Source organism: Bos grunniens, chromosome 10, assembly GCF_055505025.1.
Source record: "Bos grunniens cultivar Pamir isolate PY7600 chromosome 10, Bosgru_T2T1.0, whole genome shotgun sequence".
Taxonomy (NCBI): domain Eukaryota; kingdom Metazoa; phylum Chordata; class Mammalia; order Artiodactyla; family Bovidae; genus Bos; species Bos grunniens.
The window spans coordinates 1,038,058-1,058,447 of NC_141174.1; the positions used below are offsets into that span (position 1 = coordinate 1,038,058).

General features: G+C 46.9%; 1 protein-coding gene and 1 long non-coding RNA gene across 21 annotated transcripts in view; one reads left to right on the plus strand and one right to left on the minus strand.

The window, feature by feature from the left end:
* The window catches only part of TTC7B (tetratricopeptide repeat domain 7B), a 272,932-nt gene that overhangs the window by 68,642 nt on the left and 183,900 nt on the right, over window positions 1-20,390 (plus strand). For all 20 annotated transcript variants that reach the window (XM_086319126.1, XM_086319129.1, XM_086319125.1 and 17 more), the window contains exon 4: window positions 10,591-10,721. In XM_086319126.1, the coding sequence (XP_086175252.1) occupies window positions 10,591-10,721 (131 nt within the window). The remainder of the gene's footprint in view (window positions 1-10,590; window positions 10,722-20,390) is intronic.
* Window positions 8,929-10,699, minus strand: LOC147363844 (uncharacterized). The gene is made up of 2 exons (XR_015133840.1): window positions 10,563-10,699; window positions 8,929-9,906 (listed from the first exon to the last, which is right to left on the minus strand). It is a non-coding gene; the product is annotated as an uncharacterized LOC147363844 (long non-coding RNA).

Sequence of the window (20,390 nt, forward strand, 5' to 3'; positions counted from 1 at the left end):
CGCAAAGAGTTGGACACGACTGAGTGACTGATCTGATCTGATCTGATCTGAACACTACTTTCAAGATTTATACAGATATGGTAATTTCAAGAGAGGGTTAGCATAAGTATAAACAAATATTAGCATAAGTATAAACAAATAGATCATTGGAACAGAATAGAGGGTCCACAAATAGACTCACGTTTATGTCCATCTGATTTTTTTAAATTTTATTTTATTTTTAAACTTTACAAAATTGTATTAGTTTTGCCAAATATTGAAATGAATCTGCCACAGGTATACATGTGTTCCCCATCCTGAACCCTCCTCCCTCCTTCCTCCCCATACCATCCCTCTGGGTCGTCCCAGTGCACCAGCCCCAAGCATCCAGTATCGTGCATCAAACCTGGACTGGCAACTCATTTCATACATGATATTATACATGTTTCAATGCCATTCTCCCAAATCTTCCCACCCTCTCCCTCTCCCACAGAGTCCATAAGACTGTTCTATACATCAGTGTCTCTTTTGCTGTCTCGTACACAGGGTTATTGTTACCATCTTTCTAAATTCCATATATATGCATTAGTATACTGTATTGGTATTTTTCTTTCTGGCTTACTTCACTCTGTATAATAGGCTCCAGTTTCATCCACCTCATTAGAACTGATTCTTTTTACAAAAGTGTAAAGGCAATTCTGTGATTATGGTTTATATGTCTGCCCTCTGATGCCTCTCACAATACCTACCGTCTTACTTGGGTGTCTTTTACTTTGAACATGGGGTATCTCTTCAGGGCTGTTCCAGCAAAGCGCAGCCGCTTCTCCTTACCTTGGACGAGGGGTATCTCCTCACTGCTGCCCCTCCTGACCTTGAACGTGGAGTAGCTCCTCTCAGCCCTCCTGAACCCGCGCAGCCACCGCTCCTTGGATGTGGGGTAGCTCCTCTCGGCCGCTGCCCCTGACCTCGGGGTGTGGGGTAGCTCCTCTCGGCCATGCTTCTGCGTGGTCCGTCGCAGCTGGCATGCTTCTGCTGCGCGGTCCTTTGCATTTATCTACTACTACCATTACCATTAGAAGCGTGGCTGAGAGGAGCTACTACCCCCCACCCGAGGTCAGGGGCAGCGGCCGAGAGTGCCAGGCCACAACGGCAATGGCGCAGGAGCGGCTGAGAGGAGCTACCCCATGTCCGAGATCAGAGGCAGCGGCCGAGAGGAGCTACCCCCCTGCGCGAGGCCAGGGGCGGCGGCCAGGAGGAGCTACCCCACATTCAAGGAGCGGTGGCTGCGCGGGCGCAGGAGGGCCTAGAGGAGCTACTCCACGTTCAAGGTCAGGAGGGGCGGCGATGAGGAGATACCCCTCGTCCAAGGCAAGGAGAAGCAGCTGTGCTTTGCTGGAGCAGCTGTGAAGAGATACCCCACGTCCAACATAAGAGAAACCCAAGTAAGACAGTAGGTGTTCTGAGAGGGCATCAGAGAGCAGACACCCTGAAACCAAATCACAGACAACTAGTCAATCTAATTACATGGACCACAGCCTTGTCTAACTCAATGAAACTAAGCCATGCCGTGTGGGGCCACCCAAGATGGGAGGGTCATGGTGGAGAGGTCTGACAGAATGTGGTCCACTGGTGAAGGGAATGGCAAACCACTTCAGTATTCTTGCCTTGAGAACCCCATGAACAGTATGAAAAGACAAAATGATAGGATACTGAAAGAGGAACTCCCCAGGTCAGTAGGGGCCCAATATGCTACTGGAGATCAGTGGAGAAATAACTCCAGAAAGAATGAAGGGATGGAGCCAAAGCAAAAACAACACCCAGCTGTGGATGTGACTGGTGATAGAAGCAAGGTCCGATGCTGTAAAGAGCAATATTGCATAGGAACCTGGAATGTCAGGTCCATGAATCAAGGCAAATTGGAAGTGGTCAAACAAGAGATGGCAAGAGTGAATGTCGACATTCTAGGAATCAGCGAACTAAAATGGACTGGAATGGGTGAATTTAACTCAGATGACCATTATATCTACTACTGTGGGCAGGAATCCCTCAGAAGAAATGGAGTAGCCATCATGGTCAACAAAAGAGTCCAAAATGCAGTACTTGGATGCAATCTCAAAAACGACAGAATGATCTCTGTTCGTTTCCAAGGCAAACCATTCAATATCACAGTAATCCAAGTCTATGCCCCAACCAGTAACGCTGAAGAAGCTGAAGTTGAATGGTTCTATGAAGACCTACAAGACCTTTTAGAACTAACACCCAAAGAGATGTCCTTTTCATTATAGGGGACTGGAATGCAAAAGTAGGAAGTCAAGAAACCCCTGGAGTAACAGGCAAATTTGGCCTTGGAATACAGAATCAAGCAGGGCAAAGGCTAATAGAGTTTTGCCAAGAGAACGCACTGGTCATAGCAAACACCCTCTTCCAACAACACGAGAGAAGACTCTACACATGGACATCACCAGATGGTCAACACCAAAATCAGATTGATTATATTCTTTGCAGCAAAGATGGAGAAGCTCTATACAGTCAGCAAAAACAAGACCAGGAGCTGACTGTGGCTCAGACCATGAACTCCTTATTGCCAAATTCAGACTTAAATTGAAGAAAGTAGGGAAAACCACTAGACCATTCAGGTATGACCCAAATCAAATCCTTTATGATTATACAGTGGAAATGAGAAATAGATTTAAAGGACTGGATCTGATAGATAGAGTGCCTGATGAACTATGGACTGAGGTTCCTGATATTGTACAGGAGACAGGGATCAAGACCATCCCCATGGAAAAGAAATGCAAAAAAGCAAAATGACTGTCTGGGGAGGCCTTACAAATAGCTGTGAAAAGAAGGGAAGTGAAAAGCAAACGAGAAAAGGAAAGATATAAGCATCTGAATGCAGAGTTCCAAAGAATAGCAAGGAGAGATAAGAAAGCCTTCCTCAGCGATCAATGCAAAGAAATAGAGGAAAACAACAGAATGGGGAAGACTAGAGATCTCTTCAAGAAAATTAGAGATACCAAGGGAACATTTCATGCAAAGACGGGCTCGATAAAGGACAGAAATGGTATGGACCTAACAGAAGCAGAAGATATTAAGAAGAGGTGGCAAGAATACACAGAAGAACTGTACAAAAAAGATCTTCAGGACCCAGATAATCACAATGGTGTGATCACTGACCTAGAGCCAGACATCCTGGAATGTGAAGTCACATTTCTTTTCCATAGGGATGGTCTTGATCCCTGTCTCCTGTACAATGTCAGGAACCTCAGTCCATGGTTCATCAGGCACTCTATCAGATCTAGTCCCTTAAATCTATTTCTCACTTCCACTGTATAATCATAAGGGGTTTGATTTAGGTCATACCTGAATGGTCTAGTGGTTTTCCCTACTTTCTTCAATTTAAGTCTGAATTTGGCAATAAGGAGTTCATGATCTGAGCCACAGTCAGCTCCTGGTCTTGTTTTCGTTGACTGTATAGAGCTTCTCGATCTTTGGCTGCAAAGAATATAATCAATCTGATTTTGGTGTTGACCATCTGGTGACGTCCATGTGTAGAGTCTTCTCTCGTGTTGTTGGAAGAGGGTGTTTGCTATGACCAGTGCGTTCTCTTGGAAAAACTCTATTAGCCTTTGCCCTGCTTCATTCAGTATTCCAAGGCAAAATTTGCCTGTTACTCCAGGTGTTTCTTGACTTCCTACTTTTGCATTCCAGTCCCTTATAATGAAAAGGACATGCTCAAAACTCTCCAAACCAGGCTTCAGCAATATGTGAACCATGAACTTCCAGATGTTCAAGCTGGTTTGAGAAAAGGCAGAGGAATCAAAGATCATATCGCCAATGTCCGCTGGATCATCAAAAAAGGAAGAGAGTTCCAGAAAAAACATCTATTTCTGCTTTATTGATTATGCCAATGCCTTTGACTGTGTGGATCACAATAAACTGTGGAAAATTCTGAAAGAGATGGGAATACCAGACCACCTGACCTGGCTCTTAAGAAACCTGTATGCAGGTCAGGAAGCAACAGTTAGAAGTGGACATGGAACAACAGACTGTTTCCAAATAGAAAAAGGAGTATGTCAAGGCTGTATATTGTCACCCTGCTTATTTAACTTCTATGCAGAGTACATCATGAGAAATGCTGGGCTGGAAGAAGCACAAGCTGGAATCAAGATTGCCTGGAGAAGTATCAATAACCTCAGATATGCAGATGACACCACCCTTATGATAAGCAGAAAGTGAAGAGGAGCAAAAAGCCTCTTGATGAAGGTGAAAGAGGAGAGTGAAAAAGTTGGCTTAAAGCTCAACATTCAGAAAACGAAGATCATGACATCTGGTCCCATCACTTCATGGAAAATAGATGGGGAAACTGTGGAAACAGTGTCAGACTTTATTTTTCTGGGCTCCAAAATCACTGCAGATGGTGATTGCAGCCATGAAATTAAAAGACGCTTAGTCCTTGGAAGGAAAGTTATGACCAACCTAGACAGCATATTCAAAAGCAGAGACATGACTTTGCCAACAAAGGTCCGTCTAGTCAAGGCTATGGTTTTTCCAGTGGTCATGTATGGATGTGAGAATTGGACTGTGAAGAAAGCTGAGAGCTGAAGAATTGATGCTTTTGAACTGTGGTGTTGGAGAAGACTTTTGAGAGTCCCTTGGACTGCAAGGAGTTCCAACCAGTCCATTCTAAAGGAGATCAGTCCTGGGTGTTCTTTGGAAGGATTTATGCTAAAGCTGAAACTTCAATACTTTGGCCACCTCATGCGAAGAGTTGACTCATTGAAAAAGACTCTGATGCTGTGAGGGATTTGGGGCAGGAGGAGAAGGGAACGACAGAGGATGAGATGGCTGGATGGCATCACTGACTTGGTGGACATGAGTTTGGGTGAACTCCAGCAGTTGGTGATGGACAGGGAGGCCTGGCATGCTGCAGTTCATGGGGTCGCAAAGAGTTGGACACGACTGAGCGACTGAACTGAACTGAACTGAAAGGCAATTCAGTGGAGAAAGGAGAAGCTTCAATAAATTGTACCACAACATCCAGACACCTATTGGCAGAGAAGTAAACTTTGATCCATACTTTGCAACATGTACAAAAAGTAATTTAAAATAATTTATAGGCCTAGATGTAAAACCTAAAAATATAAAAATTCTAGAAGAACTTATAGAAGAAATCTTTGTACTTTTAAAGATAGGAAACTAAAAGTACAGTCTATGAAAGAAAATACTGATAAATTTGACTCCGTCAAAATTTAAAATTTCTAATCTTCAAAAGACATGTTAAAGGAGATTGGTACTGATACATATACACCACCATGTGTAAAACAGATAGCTAGTGGGGACCTGCAGTATCACGCAGGGAGCTCAGCTCGGTGCTCTGTGCTGACTTAAATGGGTGGGATGGAGGGTGGGGGGCAGATGGAGACCTAGGAGGGAAGGAGCATAGGGGTACATACGGAATATCCCTATGGATACAGCCGATGCATCGTGTACAGCAGAAACTAACACAACACTGAAAAGCAACGATACCCTAATTTTTTTTAAAAAAGGAAGTAGCACAAATCACAGACTGAGAGGAAAATTTGCAAATCACATATCTGATAGAGGATTTGTGTTTGGAACACATAGAGAACTCTCAAAACTCAATGATAAGAAAACCAACAACCCAAGAAAAACAAGTAAAAGATTTTAACAGACATTTCGCTAAAGAAGATGCACACAAAGAGTCGGCATCACTAGTCATTTTGGAAATGCACATCAAAACCACATTGAGATGCCACTTCACACCTACTGAGATGGCTGGGATTCAACAGACAATGACAAGTGTTGACAAAAATGTGGAGAAACTGGAATCCTCATGAATTGCTGGTGGAAATGTAAAGTGGTATAGCCACTTTAGAAGGCATGTTTCTTAAAGAGTTAAATGTAAATTTTGTATCTGACCTAACACTTCTGCTTCTAGGTATCTACCCAAGAGAATTAAAAATACATGGTCACACAAAAATGATACATGCATTTTCATGACAGCATTATTCATTATGGACAAAAAGAGATACAACCCCACTGCCCACTACTAGCAAATGGAGAGATGAAATGCGGTGTATCATCAGCAGTGAAAAGAAATCGATATTGTTGTAACTTGGATGAACATTGAAAACATACTAACTGAACACAAAAGATGACATATGATTTAATTTTTATGAACTTTACTTAAAATGAGTGAATTTTATGCCATGTAATTATTGTCTCAATAGAGCTATTCCTTAAAAATGATACACTGTACATTGGTAATCCAGACAGCATAAGATTGCTGAAATAATAGACAAAAAATTCAATAAAGGACTTCACTGGTGGTTAGGTGGTTAAGAATCTGCCTTGCAAGGCAGGGGATGAGGGTTCAATCCCAAATCCCTGGTTTAGGGGAATCAGGGTCCCACATGCTGTGGAGAAACTAAGCTGGTGAGCCACAACCAGGGAGCCTGTGAGCCACAACTAAAGAGCCGGTGAGCTACAGCCAGGGAGCCTGTGAGTCACAACCAGGGAGCCTGTGAGCCACAACTAAAGAGCCGGTGAGCTACAGCCAGAGAGCATGTGAGCCATAGCTGCAGAACCTGTGAGCCACAGCTACAGAGCCTGTGAGCTACAGCTGGAGAGCATGTGAGCCACAGCTGCAGAGCCTGTGAGCCACAACCATGGAACCTGTGAGCCACAGCTACAGAGCCTGTGAGCTACAGCTGGAGAGCATGTGAGCCACAGCTGCAGAGCCTGTGAATCACAACCAGGGAACCTGTGAGGCACAGCAAGAAAGCCTGTGAGCTACAGCCAGAGAACCTCTGAGTCACAGCCAGACAGCTGGTGAGCCACAACTAGAGGGCCTGTGAGCCATAGCCGGAGAGCCTGTGAGCTACAGCCAGGGAGCCTCTGAGTCACAACCAGGGAGCCTGTGAGCCACAACTAGAGAGCTATTGAGCTACAGCCAGAGAGCCTGTGAGCCACAGCTGCAGAGCCTGTGAGTCACAACCAGGGAACCTGTGGGGCACAGCAAGAGAGCCTGTGAACTACAGCCAGAGAGCCTGTGAGCCACAGCCATAGAATCTGTGAACTACAGCCGTAGAGCCTGTGAGCTAAAGCCAGAGACCCTGATGCCACAGCCAGAGAGCCTGTGAGCCACATCCAGGGAGCCTGTGAGCAGCGAAAGATGCCACATGATGCAACAAAGACCTCGTATGCCTCAACTACGAGGTCCAACGCAGCCAAATAAATAAATACTTTAAAAAATCAATGAAACAGAACAGAGAGCCCAGAAAAAGGCCCACTCAACTGTCATCAACTGATTTTTGGCAAAGGAACAAAAGCAATTCAATGAGGGAAACGCAGTCTCTCCAGCAAATGGTGCTGGAAACAAGTGGACACCCACATGCTAAACGTGTGTATATGGACAGAATCCTTGTACCTTTCATAAATAGTAACTCACAGTGGATTGTAAACCTAAATCTGAATTCCAAACTAAATAAAACTTCTGGAAGATAACACTGGGGAAAATCCAGGTGACCTTGGATTTAGTAGCGGCATTTTAGAGACTACACCGAAAACACAAATTGACAGGTTGAACTTAAGGAAATTAGCAACTTTTGTTCTGTGAAAAACAGGGTTAAGAGAATGAAGTCACAGACAGAAAATATTTGCAAAATAGAAATCTGATAAAGGGCTTGTATCCAAAATATATAAAGAACTCGGAACTCAACAGTAAGAAGACAAATGACTCAGTCTTTTTGACGAAATGACAATAGATCTGTCCAGACACTTTATCAAAGAAGGTAGACAGACGGCAAATAGCATTAAAAATCGACATCACGTGTCCGTAGGAAACTGCAAATTAAAACAGCAGTGAGACGCCACTATACATATTAGATGACTAAAATTCAAAAAATGATAACACCAAATGGTGGCAAGGATGCTGAGCAATAGGAACTCTCGTCCATTGCTGGTAGGAATGCAAAACAGCACAGCCACTTTGGAAGACAACCCGTTTAGTGGTCTCTTATAAAGCTAAAAGTAATATTCTTACAAAGCTATTTGTAAATAAAATAGATGTACTTAGATATTTCATACAAACATATTCTTACCATACCATCCACCAGTTCCTCTTCCTGGTTGAGAGGAACTGAGAACTATGTGCACACAAAAGCCTGCACGCGAATGTTTATAGCAGTTTTATCCATAATTCCCCAGACTGGTAAGCAACCATGACGCCTTTAAACAGATTAATGAATAAATGGAATATTACTTAGCAACAAAAGGAAATTAGCTATCTGCCTATAAAAAGACATGCTGCTGCTGCTGCTAAGTCGCTTCAGTCGTGTCCAACTCTGTGCGACCCCATAGACGGCAGCCCATCAGGCTCCCCCATCCCTGGGATTCTCCAGGCAAGAACACTGGAGTGTGTTGCCATTTCCTTCTCCAATGCATGAAAGTGAAAAGTGAAAGGGAAGTCGCTCAGTCGTGTCCAACTCCTAGTGACCCCATGGACTGCAGCTACCAGGCTCCTCCATCCATGGGGTTTTCCAGGCAAGAGTGCTGGAGTGGGGTGCCATCGCCTCCTCTGACAAAAAGACATGAGGGGATCTTAACAGCACATTTCCAGGTGAACGAAGCCAGTCTGAACAGTCTGCATACTGCATGATTGCAATTATGTGATGTTCTGGACAAAGCCAAACCGTAGAGACAGTGAGAAGGTGGGTGGTTGCCAGGGCTCAGGAGGGAGGCTGGAGGGCTAGATCCCATTTTTAGGGCCGTGAATTGGCTCGGTGGTGTCAGTACGATACTGTGATTGTGGAAACATGATGCTCTGTTGCTAAAACTCATAGACCTGCACAACGCAAAGTGAACCCTAATGTAAACGATGGACTTCAGTTAATAAAAAATAAATAAAAACAAAAGAAATCATGGTGAAACATCGTGCAGTTTTTAATATGCCAATTTCACCTCAATAAATCTTTGTTAACCTGCAGCAAAATCTTTGGCTGGTCCACACCTTCTGTGACGAAGTTGTCACCTCTAAGCGCCCAGGCAGGCCGTCCTCAGTGCTGGCTCCCTGCAGATGGAAGTGGTTTTTCTCCTTCCCGTGGAGCACAGCATCTCCCGTCACCTTCGACAGCCAGGGGACTGCCGTCGTTTGTTAAGAGCAGTTGGGAGGGGGCCATTCTCACAGTGATGCACAGGGGCTCTGGGTCACTTGCTGCCCTTGGCTTGTCTGGTCCCCTCTCTGCAGTGGTACCTACTCTGAAAGTCAGCAGCTCCCTTAGTAGGTAGATGTTGCTTTGAAGGCTGAAGACCCGGGTTCTGATCTCTGTTGTGCTGTGAACTGCCTCTCAGGTTTGGAGCAAATCTCTTACTTTCCCTCGATGATTCTCAGCTTCTTCATCTATAAAATGAGTGCGTGTGCCAGGAAACCTCTCAGGCCCCTTCCAATTGCAGGTCCTGACTCTGGCAGCATGGACGCTTCTCTCAGAGTCTTGCACGGAGTGGCACGTATGCGCTGTGTGTGTCTCCCCGTGTCCCAGGGAACTTGGCGCAGCGCAAACCCTCCCTGTGGGGCTCCCTCTCTGCCTCCAGTTGTGGGTGGAGACCTGGAGCCTGACGGGCCCAGGCTGGTTGCTCAGGACAGCGGCTGAGTTTGGTGCTGGGTTCAGGCAACACCTGCTCCTCTCGGCATTGTCATTTTTCAGCCTTTCATGCTTTCCTAACCCATCGCAGGCCTGAACTCTCTCTTGGTGAGGAGTATCTCCTCTATCTCCAAAGAAGGGCCCACACTGCAAGGTTCTGGGTGTTTTCTTGGCCTGGAACTGAGAGCTGGTCTGGAGTGTTGTTACTGCAGAAATCTAGGCCGAGAGTTGGAAGATTCTCCTGGTAGCTGACTCCTGGCTCCTGAGTGCATTTAGAAATGTTTAATATTCAATCAGTTAAGCATACACTGTAGAAGACACGAGATGTTCTTTACCTTGTTTTGTGCTGTTAGCCTCACTGTGTTGTGTGTTGCTTTGTAACTCAGTTGTGTCTGACTGACTGTGACCCCATGGACTGTAGCCTGCCAGGCTGCTTGTGACCCCATGGACTGTAGCCTGCCAGGCTCTTCTGTCCATTGGGACTTACCAGGCAAGAACACTGGAGTGGGTTGCCGTGCTCTCCTCTAGGGGATCTTCCCAACCCAGGGATCGAACCCATGGCTCCGGCTTGGCAGATGGATTCTTTACTACTGAGCCACCTCAGAAGCCCTAGCCTTGCTGTCCTTACTTATAAAATTCTTTAAGGATCTCGGGGCATGGTTGAATGAGAAGCTCTGTTAGGTCTGAATGGGATCCTGGTGAAGTACCTGATCAAATTCTTAACCTGGATGTCAGAGTCAAATGGTCCTTTCTGTATGCTGAGGGGCCTCTTTGATCCGTAACCTCTGGATTTTCTTTCTGGTGCCCTGTTTTGATGTTCCATTTTGTCCTTAGAGAGGGCAGAGAATCTGCTTCGCCCATAGTATCTGGCTTTCTAGAGTAATACTAAAAAATTAAGTCCCATAAAAAACAACTCACCCGGTTTTTGTATGTTGATTTTTTTTAGGACTTTGTTTAGAGAAGTTGCCTATTTCTTCTTCTACCAGTAGTCTCCGCGTGGACCGGGAGCAGGACATCATCACCTGCTATGAGAAGGCGGGGGACATTGCCCTCCTGTACCTCCAGGAGATAGAAAGGGTGAGTGAGGCTCACGTGCTTGTTCAGTTGGTGACATTTTAAAAGTTCAAACCGCATCATACAGAACTGTGATCGACTTCTGGAAGCCTTCAGCTTGCCTGTCTCTGGGTGCAAAGCTTTGCTTATATTCTTAAACACTAAGGAGAATATGCTGGTGAATGTGGCTCCTTGTGAAAATAGACAGGTCAGTGTTTGGGAAGCATTTTAATGTCCTTTGAACAGAAATGACAATATACATCTATTTATGTCCTCAGTGCCCTGAAGCTGGCTGATCATCCCTGTTCTCTTAGGCAAAACAAGCTGAGCTGTATTTGTACGTTCATGGGCAGTGTTCATGGACTGTGTACCAACGCAGAGCACATCTGGGGTTTGGGAGGCTCAGTGGTCATGCGGACTCTCCACCAACCTGGGTCATCTGGGATGGTTTACTGCCAGCAGTCAGTGGTTCACTGAGGAAGTGGAGAATGAAACCAACAGCTGATCAGAGGGCCACGTGAGCAGGAAACACATGAGCAAGAGGCCACGCAAGCAGAGAACGTGTAAGCAAGGGGCCACGCGAGCAGAGAACACGTGAGCAAGGGGCCATGTAAGCAGAGAACGTGTGAACAAGGGGCCGTGTGAGCAAGGGGCCACGTGAGCAGAGAACGTGTGAGCAAGGGGGCCTCGTGATCAGAGAACATGTGAGTAAGGGGCCATGTGAGCAGAGAACACGTGAGCAAGGGGCCCTGAGCGGAGAACGCGTGAGCAAGGGGCCGTGTGAGCAGAGAATGTGTGAGAAAGGGGCCCTGTGAGCAGAGGACACATGAGCAAGGGGCCACGTGAGCAGAGAACGTGTGAGCAAGGGTCCCTGTGAGTAGAGAACATGTGAGCAAGGGGGCCTCGTGATCAGAGAACGTGTGAGAAAGGAACCCTGAGCAGAGAACATGTGAGCAAGGGGCCCTGTGAGCAGAGAACACGTGAGCAAGGGACCCTGTGAGCAGAGAACACGTGAACCAGGGGGCCTCGTGATCAAAGAACATGTGAGAAAGGGGCCCTGAGCAGAGAACATGTGAGGAAGGGGCCCTGTGAGCAGAGAACATGTGAGCAAGGGGCCCTGAGCAGAGAACGTGTGAGCAAGGGGCCCTGTGAGCAGAGAACACGTGAGCAAGGGGCCCTGAGCAGAGAACACATGAGCAAGGGACCCTGTGAGCAGAGAACGTGTGAGCAAGGGGCCCTGAGCAGAGAACGTGTGAGCAAGGGGCCCTGAGCAGAGAACACGTGAGCAAGGGGCCCTGAGCAGAGAACACGTGAGCAAGGGGCCCTGTGAGCAGAGAACACGTGAGCAAGGGGCCCTGAGCAGAGAACATGTGAGCAAGGGGCCATGTGAGCAAGGGGCCACATGAGCAGAGAATGTGTGAGCAAGGGGTCCTGAGCAGAGAACGTGTGAACAAAGGGCCTCGTGATCAGAGAACGTGTGAGAAAGGGGCCCTGAGCAGAGAACGCGTGAGCAAGGGGCCTTGTGATCAAGAGAACATGTGAGAAAGGGGCCTCGTGATCAGAGAACATGTGAGAAAGGGGCCCTGAGCAGAGAACGTGTGAGCAAGGGGCCCTGAGCAGAAAACATGTGAGCAAGGGGCCACGTGAACAGAGAACACATGAGCAAGGGGCCCTGAGCAGAGAACACGTGAGCAAGAGGCCCTAAGCAGAGAACACGTGAGCAAGGGGCCCTGAGCAGAGAACACGTGAGCAAGGGGCCATATGAGCAGAGAATGTGTGAGCAAGGGGTCCTGAGCAGAGAACATGTGAACAAAGGGCCTCGTGATCAGAGAACGTGTGAGAAAGGGGCCCTGAGCAGAGAACGTGTGAGCAAGGGGCCCTGAGCAGAGAACGTGTGAGCAAAGGGCCTCGTGATCAGAGAACGTGTGAGAAAGGGGCCCTGAGCAGAGAACGTGTGAGCAAGGGACCCTGTGAGCAGAGAACACGTGAGCAAGGGGCCCTGAGCAGAGAACGTGTGAGCAAGGGGCCCTGAGCAGAGAACCTGTGAGCAAGGGGCCCTGAGCAGAGAACGTGTGAGCAAGGGGCCTCGTGATCAGAGAACGTGTGAGAAAGGGGCCCTGAGCAGAGAACACATGAGCAAGGGCCCCTGAGCAGAGAACGTGTGAGCAAGGGGCCTCGTGATCAGAGAACACGTGAGCAAGGGGCCCTGTGAGCAGAGAACACGTGAGTAAGGGGCCATGTGAGCAGAGAACATGTGACCAAGGGGCCACGTGATCAGAGAACATGTGAGCAAGGGGCCCTGAGCAGAGAACACGTGAGCAAGGGGCCCTTGTGAGCAGAGAACGTGTGAGCAAGGGGCCCTGTGAGCAGAGAACATGTGAGCAAGGGGCCACGTGAGCAGAGAACGTGTGAGCAAGGGGCCCTGAGCAGAGAACGTGTGAGCAAGGGGCCCTGTGAGCAGAGAACACATGAGCAAGGGGCCACATGAGCAGAGAACGTGTAAGCAAGAGGACCTGAGCTCTCACCCTCAGGCAGAGGAAGCTGAAGGCTGGTTGAGGCTGAGGAGGTGTGGGCAGCTTCTGTTTAGAAGGATCCCTGTCTTTTAGCTCTGACCTTTGTAGTTACTCCTTCACTTCTCAGCCTCAATTTTCCCATCTGTAAAAGGAGCAAAATAATGGATGTCTACTTCATGGAGTTCCTGTGGGGATTGCAAAAGACCCAGATGCAGGAGTGTATCGGATTCTTGCTAAATGACACATTTTACCAAGAGCAGCAGTTCCTACCCATGTCTGGCCTTCCCAGAGTTTCCTGGTGTTCTCACCATGGCTTGATCCTGATATTTCCCCCTTCAGACTCAGAAGTGTTTCCTGCAAGATTGTTTGAAGTGATAAGAAATTCTGTGAGACTTTGGGTTTGGTCAGAATCTTGTTTCCCAGCAATTTATGGGTTCTCTGTCTGCTTAAGGATTAGAATGTTAGTTGCTCAGTCGTGTCCCGACTCTTTCTGACCCCATGGACTGTAGCCTGCCAGGCTCCTCTGTCCATGGAATTCTCTGGGCAAGAGTATTGGAGTGAGTTGCCATTTCCTTCTCCAGGGGATCTTCCTTCTCCAGGGGTCAAGCCCAGGTCTCCTGCATTGCTGGCAGGTTCTTTACCGTCTGAGCCACCAGGGATTAGAATAGAGGACTACCGAGGTCTTGATGGTTTTTGTTCTTTTGTAAATGTACAGACTGGAAGCAGTTTCCTTTTTGTAATGTGCTGATGTGTGTGGTGAGGATCAGAATTACCTTTCAGGATCAGGGAGGGCAAGGTGAGAGCCTCAGAGAAGCGGGGGAGAGGGCCAAGGGAGAGGTGTCTGGCCTGGCTCTCACCAGGATGGCTTATAAACTGTAGTTCATGATGTCCAGGAATTCAGGAAGATATTTGGCTGTCTTTCCAAGATGTTGTTCTGTCAGAAGTCTGCTGTGAGAAAGGAATTATTTATTATTCAGAATTTATGATACAATCTTTAGAGAAATGATCATGCAGCTTGCTTTTAACATCCACATGATTTTCATCGTCTGCCTCCCTGATAGCCAGTGCTTGGGAGGAGAGAAGTCTGCTTGCCCCAGCCAAGCGGTTCTAGTGGATCCGCACAGTCCTTGACACGCGGGGGACCTTATTTTGTACTTTACTCTCTGTTGTCAAGGTACAGCCGCCTCCTCCTGGCTTGGAGAAAGGAGGTTCATCGGTGTGTCTTTAGTGATGTGGGGATTGGCAGATCTGGGTGTACTACCTCCTGTATTCATTTAGAACCACCTATTCACCACTGGGTTCTTTAGACAGACCATCAAGGAGACTTATGTAATCTTTGCTGTTGTTGTTCAGTCATTAAGTTGTGTCCGACTCTTTGCAACCAATGGACTGCAGCACACCAGGCTTCCCTGTCCTTCACCATCTCCTGGAGCTTGCTCAAACTCATGTCTGTTGAGTCGGTGATGCCATCCAACCATCTCATCCTCTGTCGTCCCCTTCTCCTCCCGCCTACAATCTTGCTCAGCGTCAGGGTCTTTTCCAGTGAGTCAGCTCTTCACATCAGGTGGCCAAAATATTGGAGCTTCAGCTTCAGCATTAGTCCTTCCAAGGAATATTCAGGACTGATTTCCTTTAGGATGGACTGTTTGGATCTCCTTGCAGTCCAAGAGACTCTCAAGAGTCTTCTCCAACACCACAGTTCAAAAGCATCAATTCTTCGGCACTCAGCTTTCTTCATGGTCCAACTCTCACATCCATACATGACTACTGGAAAAACCATAGATTTGACTGGACAGACCTTTGTTGGCAAAGTAATGTCTCTGCTTTTTTTATGCTGTCTAGGTTGGTCATAGCTTTTCTTCCAAGGAACAAGCGTCTTTTCATTTCATGGCTTCAGTCACCATGTGCAGTGATTTTGGAGCCCAGAAAAATAAAGTCTGTCGCTGTTTCCACTGTTTCCCCATCTATTTGCAATGAAGTGATGGGACCGGATGCCATGATCTTCATTTTTTGAATTTTGAGTTTTAAGCCAACTTTTTCACTCTCTTCTTTCACTATAATCAAGAGGCTCTTTAGTTCCCCTTCCATATAATTGTAGGATTTAAAATAAATATTTTTCACAGTTTTGAGAAAAGGGTGATCACAGGATGTTAGACTTCGAGAAGATGGAGGCCCAGAAACGGAGAGCCCACGGACACACAGGAAGTTGGGGCCAAAGCTTAGATCAGAACTCAGCCCTTCTGACACCTAGCTCATCATCACTTCATTATCCCAGCCTGCTGCCCATAAACGTGGATCCTGTGGTCCTTACACCCTTATATATAGACAGTGCTCAGTAACATTTGGCCAAGCACGCCATTGCTCTCAGGAGCGTGGGGGGAGCAGCATCACTTGGCTCAGGGTTCAGTTTCAGGGTATGTTGATGATGTCCCCATTTCTGACTCTGATTTTCCAGGATGAGTTTTCTTTCATCAGATACCACTTTGGGCCACCCCAGACCCAGGAAGCTGCAGTATTAGCAATGAGAGAGACTGAATGAATCAAACATCTGTTTTGACTATGGTAGACGCTCAAAAAGTATCTGTGATTAATGAGAAATCTGGAGGAAAGATGACCTTCCTTAAGTGGCCACGGGGCCTTGGTGAATGTTCAAGAGCTTTTATGAGGCAAGACAATGGGTGCTATGCAGGAGCCACCCGTTTGACCTTTTTTTTTTTAAACTGAAATAACTTTTAAGAATTAAGCTAAATTGAAAATAAATGTTAGGAAAAAGAATCTGAAAGAAGTAAAAGACAGGCCAGCTTAGGTAACAGTGCTCTACTTTTCTGGGTAGGCGACCTTTCAAGTAGAAAACCCTACATGCCCCGTTCCCGTGTTAGTTCTGCTGGGCCGAGGCGGTCTTGCGGTGGTTTCCCCCTCATTTCCCAGCCATTCCATAGCGAAGCAGCTTCTGTGTGCCAGAGCCTCTGGGCGTTGTATTTGTTAGTGTTGGCTCTTAGTGTCATTCACTAGCAAGGAAAGAGTGGAGGAGAACGTTTGAGGACAGATTGGAGTGTTGTGGAGAATGGCTTTTCATAATCCAGAGCCACCGGTCTGCGTTTCTGACGCAGCCTCATTCCGCGTTTTTCTGAAAGCTGGTGTGTTCAGTGGTGTTAGCCCGTGTGCTTCCTGAAGGGCAGGGGCTCCTCGCGCAGGGCTGGCCCCCTCCCCGCTGCTGGCTGACTTGTGCGGTGACGAGCAGCGGGGCGCGGGGCACTGGCCGGCCCGGCCTGGAATCCTGGCCTGGCCACCCCGGAGCTGCGGGGCCCCGGGGAAGCTACTCAGCCTCCCTGTGCTGCCCCCGAATCCTCAGCTGTCAAAGTGGCGATAAGAATTGCTCTGCGGCTGCCGTGAGCGTGAGCCGGGTTAGCGCGCATGTGTCCCAGGGCTTGTTGGTTGTTGTTCTTTAGTCACGAAGTCGTGTCTGGCTCTTCTGCGACCCTGTGGACTGTAGCCCGCCAGGCTCCTCTGTCCACGGGGTTCCCCAGGCAAGGATACTGGAGGGGCTGCCATTTCGCCTCTAGGGGATCTTCCCGACTTAGCCATAGAACCTCTGTCTCCTGTACTGGCAAGTGGATTCTTCACCACGGAGCCACCAGGGAAGCCCGGGAAATGTTTGTGTTGTTGGCATTATCTGTTCCTGTGTCCCCTGGTGGTGGAATCTTTCCCAGCCCTCGAAGATTTCAGATATTTACGTAGAAATATAGAGTATTTTAAAAATGCTGTTTTATTTAAAATGTTCAATAATTTTAAAGAGCTACCTATTGAGTAATTTTTTCAGGAGAAGTTGGTTTTGTATTTTTTGTCTGGAAGCTAATGAACAGCATCTTGCCTGGAGTCCCCATCATAGCTGGGTTCTGAATCTCTGTTCACCTGGCCCTTTGACCTTAGCCCAGTCGTTTATATCTGTGAGCTTCAGCTTTCCATCCTCACGGCAGGGTTAATACCGCCTGCCTTGTCTCAGGGGGAAAGCCAGCGGCCTCCAGTGCTTTCCACGCAGTGTGACAGGGCTCGCCACGGAGGGGTCTCCCTGCTTACTCCAAGCGTGGAGGCAGGGCCGCAGGAGCCGGGCGTGCCTGCGAGCCACGGGCATGGAGTGTGTGTTCAATGCTGTCCTTGTCACATCACGGAGACATCTGCTAATAATTTTCTCTGACAGATTGTTCTCCAAAGGGGAATAAAAGATACCTTCAGAATTATGCATATAGAATAATTGAGTCAAATGAATCAAATTAGAATAGTTGGAAATGACATGGAGTGGCCTTGATCAGTTTACCTTCAGATGGTGGCATTAGGCCAACAGTAAATAAACTTACCTGCTTTTCGGGGTGCCATGATAGGAATAAAGATGACTTCACCCTCGCCTACTGTTAATAACACGAGCCCTGCTTTTGGCCGGTGAAATCACCCGTCTGTCCTCGGCATGCATCGGCCGGCCGGGGGTGGCTTTCTTGAGCAGGAGCTGTGCCCGGGTGGAACTTTACCTTCTGCTGACAGTTCATTCCTTTACACCCTGTTTTAGAAACGAAGTTCAGGCTGAATTACGGGACACCCACAGATCCCTTCATGGGCTGTTCCAGCCCTGGAGTTTGGAGAAGAAACAGCTGGTGCGTGGACGTCGCGGGCCGCCAGAACCCCTCTGCTCCTCGGGGTTGTGCCCTGGCCACGTGGTCCGCCCCGGCTGGTTCAGGCCTCGCGGCAGGAGGGCGCAGTGACAGGCGGGGGTGGCGGACTCACAGCTGGCCTAGACGAAGGCCACGGTGTCTGGAACTGAAGCGGAGGTCCTGGGAGAAGTCCTCAGTGGCGCTGACGGAAGGCAGCGGGTGGCGCGAGCCCGCCTGGCTGTGCCTCGGGCTTTACAACTCGAGGCAGCCAAGACGAGGCAGCCTCGCCCTCTCCCGCCTGTTCACTGTAGCCTGAGCAGGCTTCGTGGAGCACAGCTAAACAAATCACTTCCTGAAGGAAATGCCAAGTAACCAGCCAGGATGCTGCTCTGACTCTGAGCCTGTCACCTCAGTGGCTGGAAAAGGCGGCTGTGATACACTTCAGCCTAGAAGCCAGAAAAGAGCGGGCGCTGATTTTAACTTTTTATACGCTCTTGTCAGTCTTTGCCTCATAATTTTATAGCGTTAAAGGGTTCTGTGTCTGTCTTTTTTCAGTCAGCATTATGTCCAAGCTTCAAAGAGGGGTGCTCCCTAGCCATCCAGTGGTGAAGACTTCGCCTTCCAAGGAAGGGGGCACACGTTTGATCTGGGGTCGGGGGGCGAAGGTCCCCCCTGCCTGGTGGCCAAAACCCAAAACATAACACAGGTGCGACATTGCAACAAATTCAGTAAAGACTTTAGAAATCGTCTGCATCAAGAAAACCTTTTCCAAAACCAAAAACAAACCAAAACTTTGTTTTCATGACTATATAATACGTTACTAAGTGGATGGCCTCGTGATGTAATTCACTTAGAGCTGGGAATAACCTGTTTTACAAACTGTTTTTATAGTTATAACCTGTGATGTCACCTTCCTTCAGGCAGCCTTTCCTTTGCTTTGCATTGTCTCCTAAGGGCCGGTTCCCGGAAGTGGGACACTGACATTCTCGTTACTACAAATGGTGTACAGTTGTTTTCTGCAGGTCATACTGACCTCTCCTACCTTTGGCCTGCAGAAGGGTAGTGGCTGCTCTGCGGTCTTGACAGGGTTACATTTGTTTCAAAGTTACTTTGCCAATGCTCTGGGTAAAACCTGTACCTTGCAGTTTTGGTCTGCATTTCCTATTTGTCAGGTTGAAATTCTTTCCATCTATTTGCTTATAGCCCTCTTTTCTTTTTTAATTTAAATCACAGCATTAATGAGATATCATTCACACACCATAGAATTGGTCCATTTAAAGCATTCCATTCAGCAGTTTTCAGTAGTTGCCGAGTTGTGTAATCATCACCAACATTTAAGTCCAGAACATTCTCATCACCCCCAAAGAAACCCTGTACCCATTAGCTGTCAGTTTCCCCAGTCGCTATAGACTTCATATCCTGGGCATTTCCTGTAAATCAAATCTTGTAGCCTCCGGTCCTCTATGACTGGCTTTTCTGGCTTAGCACAGTGTTTCAAGAGTCATCCGTGTGGCGGCACATATCGCTACTTCATTTCTTTTGAGCCAAACACTGTGCCTCTGTAAGGATACACTACCCTGCGTTTATCCATTCATCATTCATCGTTTGGATGGTTTCTACTTCAGGCTGTTACAATAATGCTGTTACAACTATTTGCATATAACATTTTGTGTGGACAAATGTTTTCATATTTCTTGACTATATTCCTGGGAGCAGAATTGCTAGGTCATGTGATAACTTTATGTTTAACCTTGTTATATTTCTTTGTTGTCTCTTTATACTTTCTGTCTGATTTTTGTATTTAGTATTATTCTTATAATTTGAATGAAGCTTTTACATCATAAGTATGTTAACCCTTTATCATGTTTGCTCTGAATAGTTTCCCAATCAGTAATTTTCCATTTTTAAATTGTTCATATATTTTAAATCTGTATATAATAGTTGAATCTGATTATCTTTTTATTACATTTATTTCATAGTTTTAAAGCTGAAATATTGGGATAAACCTTCTCTAGGCTTTAAAAAGTTTTCAGCCATTTTCCATATTTTTTAAAAAGAACTTTCAATTTCCAAAATCTTCTTGGAGAGATTTATTTTTGTGTGTAACATTAGATATGACTCCAAATTAATGTTTTCCTCAAATTTCAGCACCACTTTAAGAAGATGTTATCTTTCCATTTTCATATTTTCTGTTATGCATTTTAAGTCATTAGTAAAATTTTAGACACAGTAGTCATTTCTGGCTTTCCTGTTTTGTTCTACTAATTTTATACTGAACCAGCATGACACTATTTAATAAGTACTTCTTTATGTTATGTTTTAACATCTGAAAGGATTCAGTTCAGTTCAGCTCAGTTCAGTCGCTCAGTCATGTCCGACTCTTTGTGACCCCGTGAATCGCAGCACGCCAGGCCTCCCTGTCCATCACCAGCTCCCGGAGTTCACTCAGATTCACATCCATCGAGTCAGTGATGCCATCCAGCCATCTCATCCTCTGTTGTCCCCTTCTCCTCCTGCCCCCAATCCCTCCCAGCATC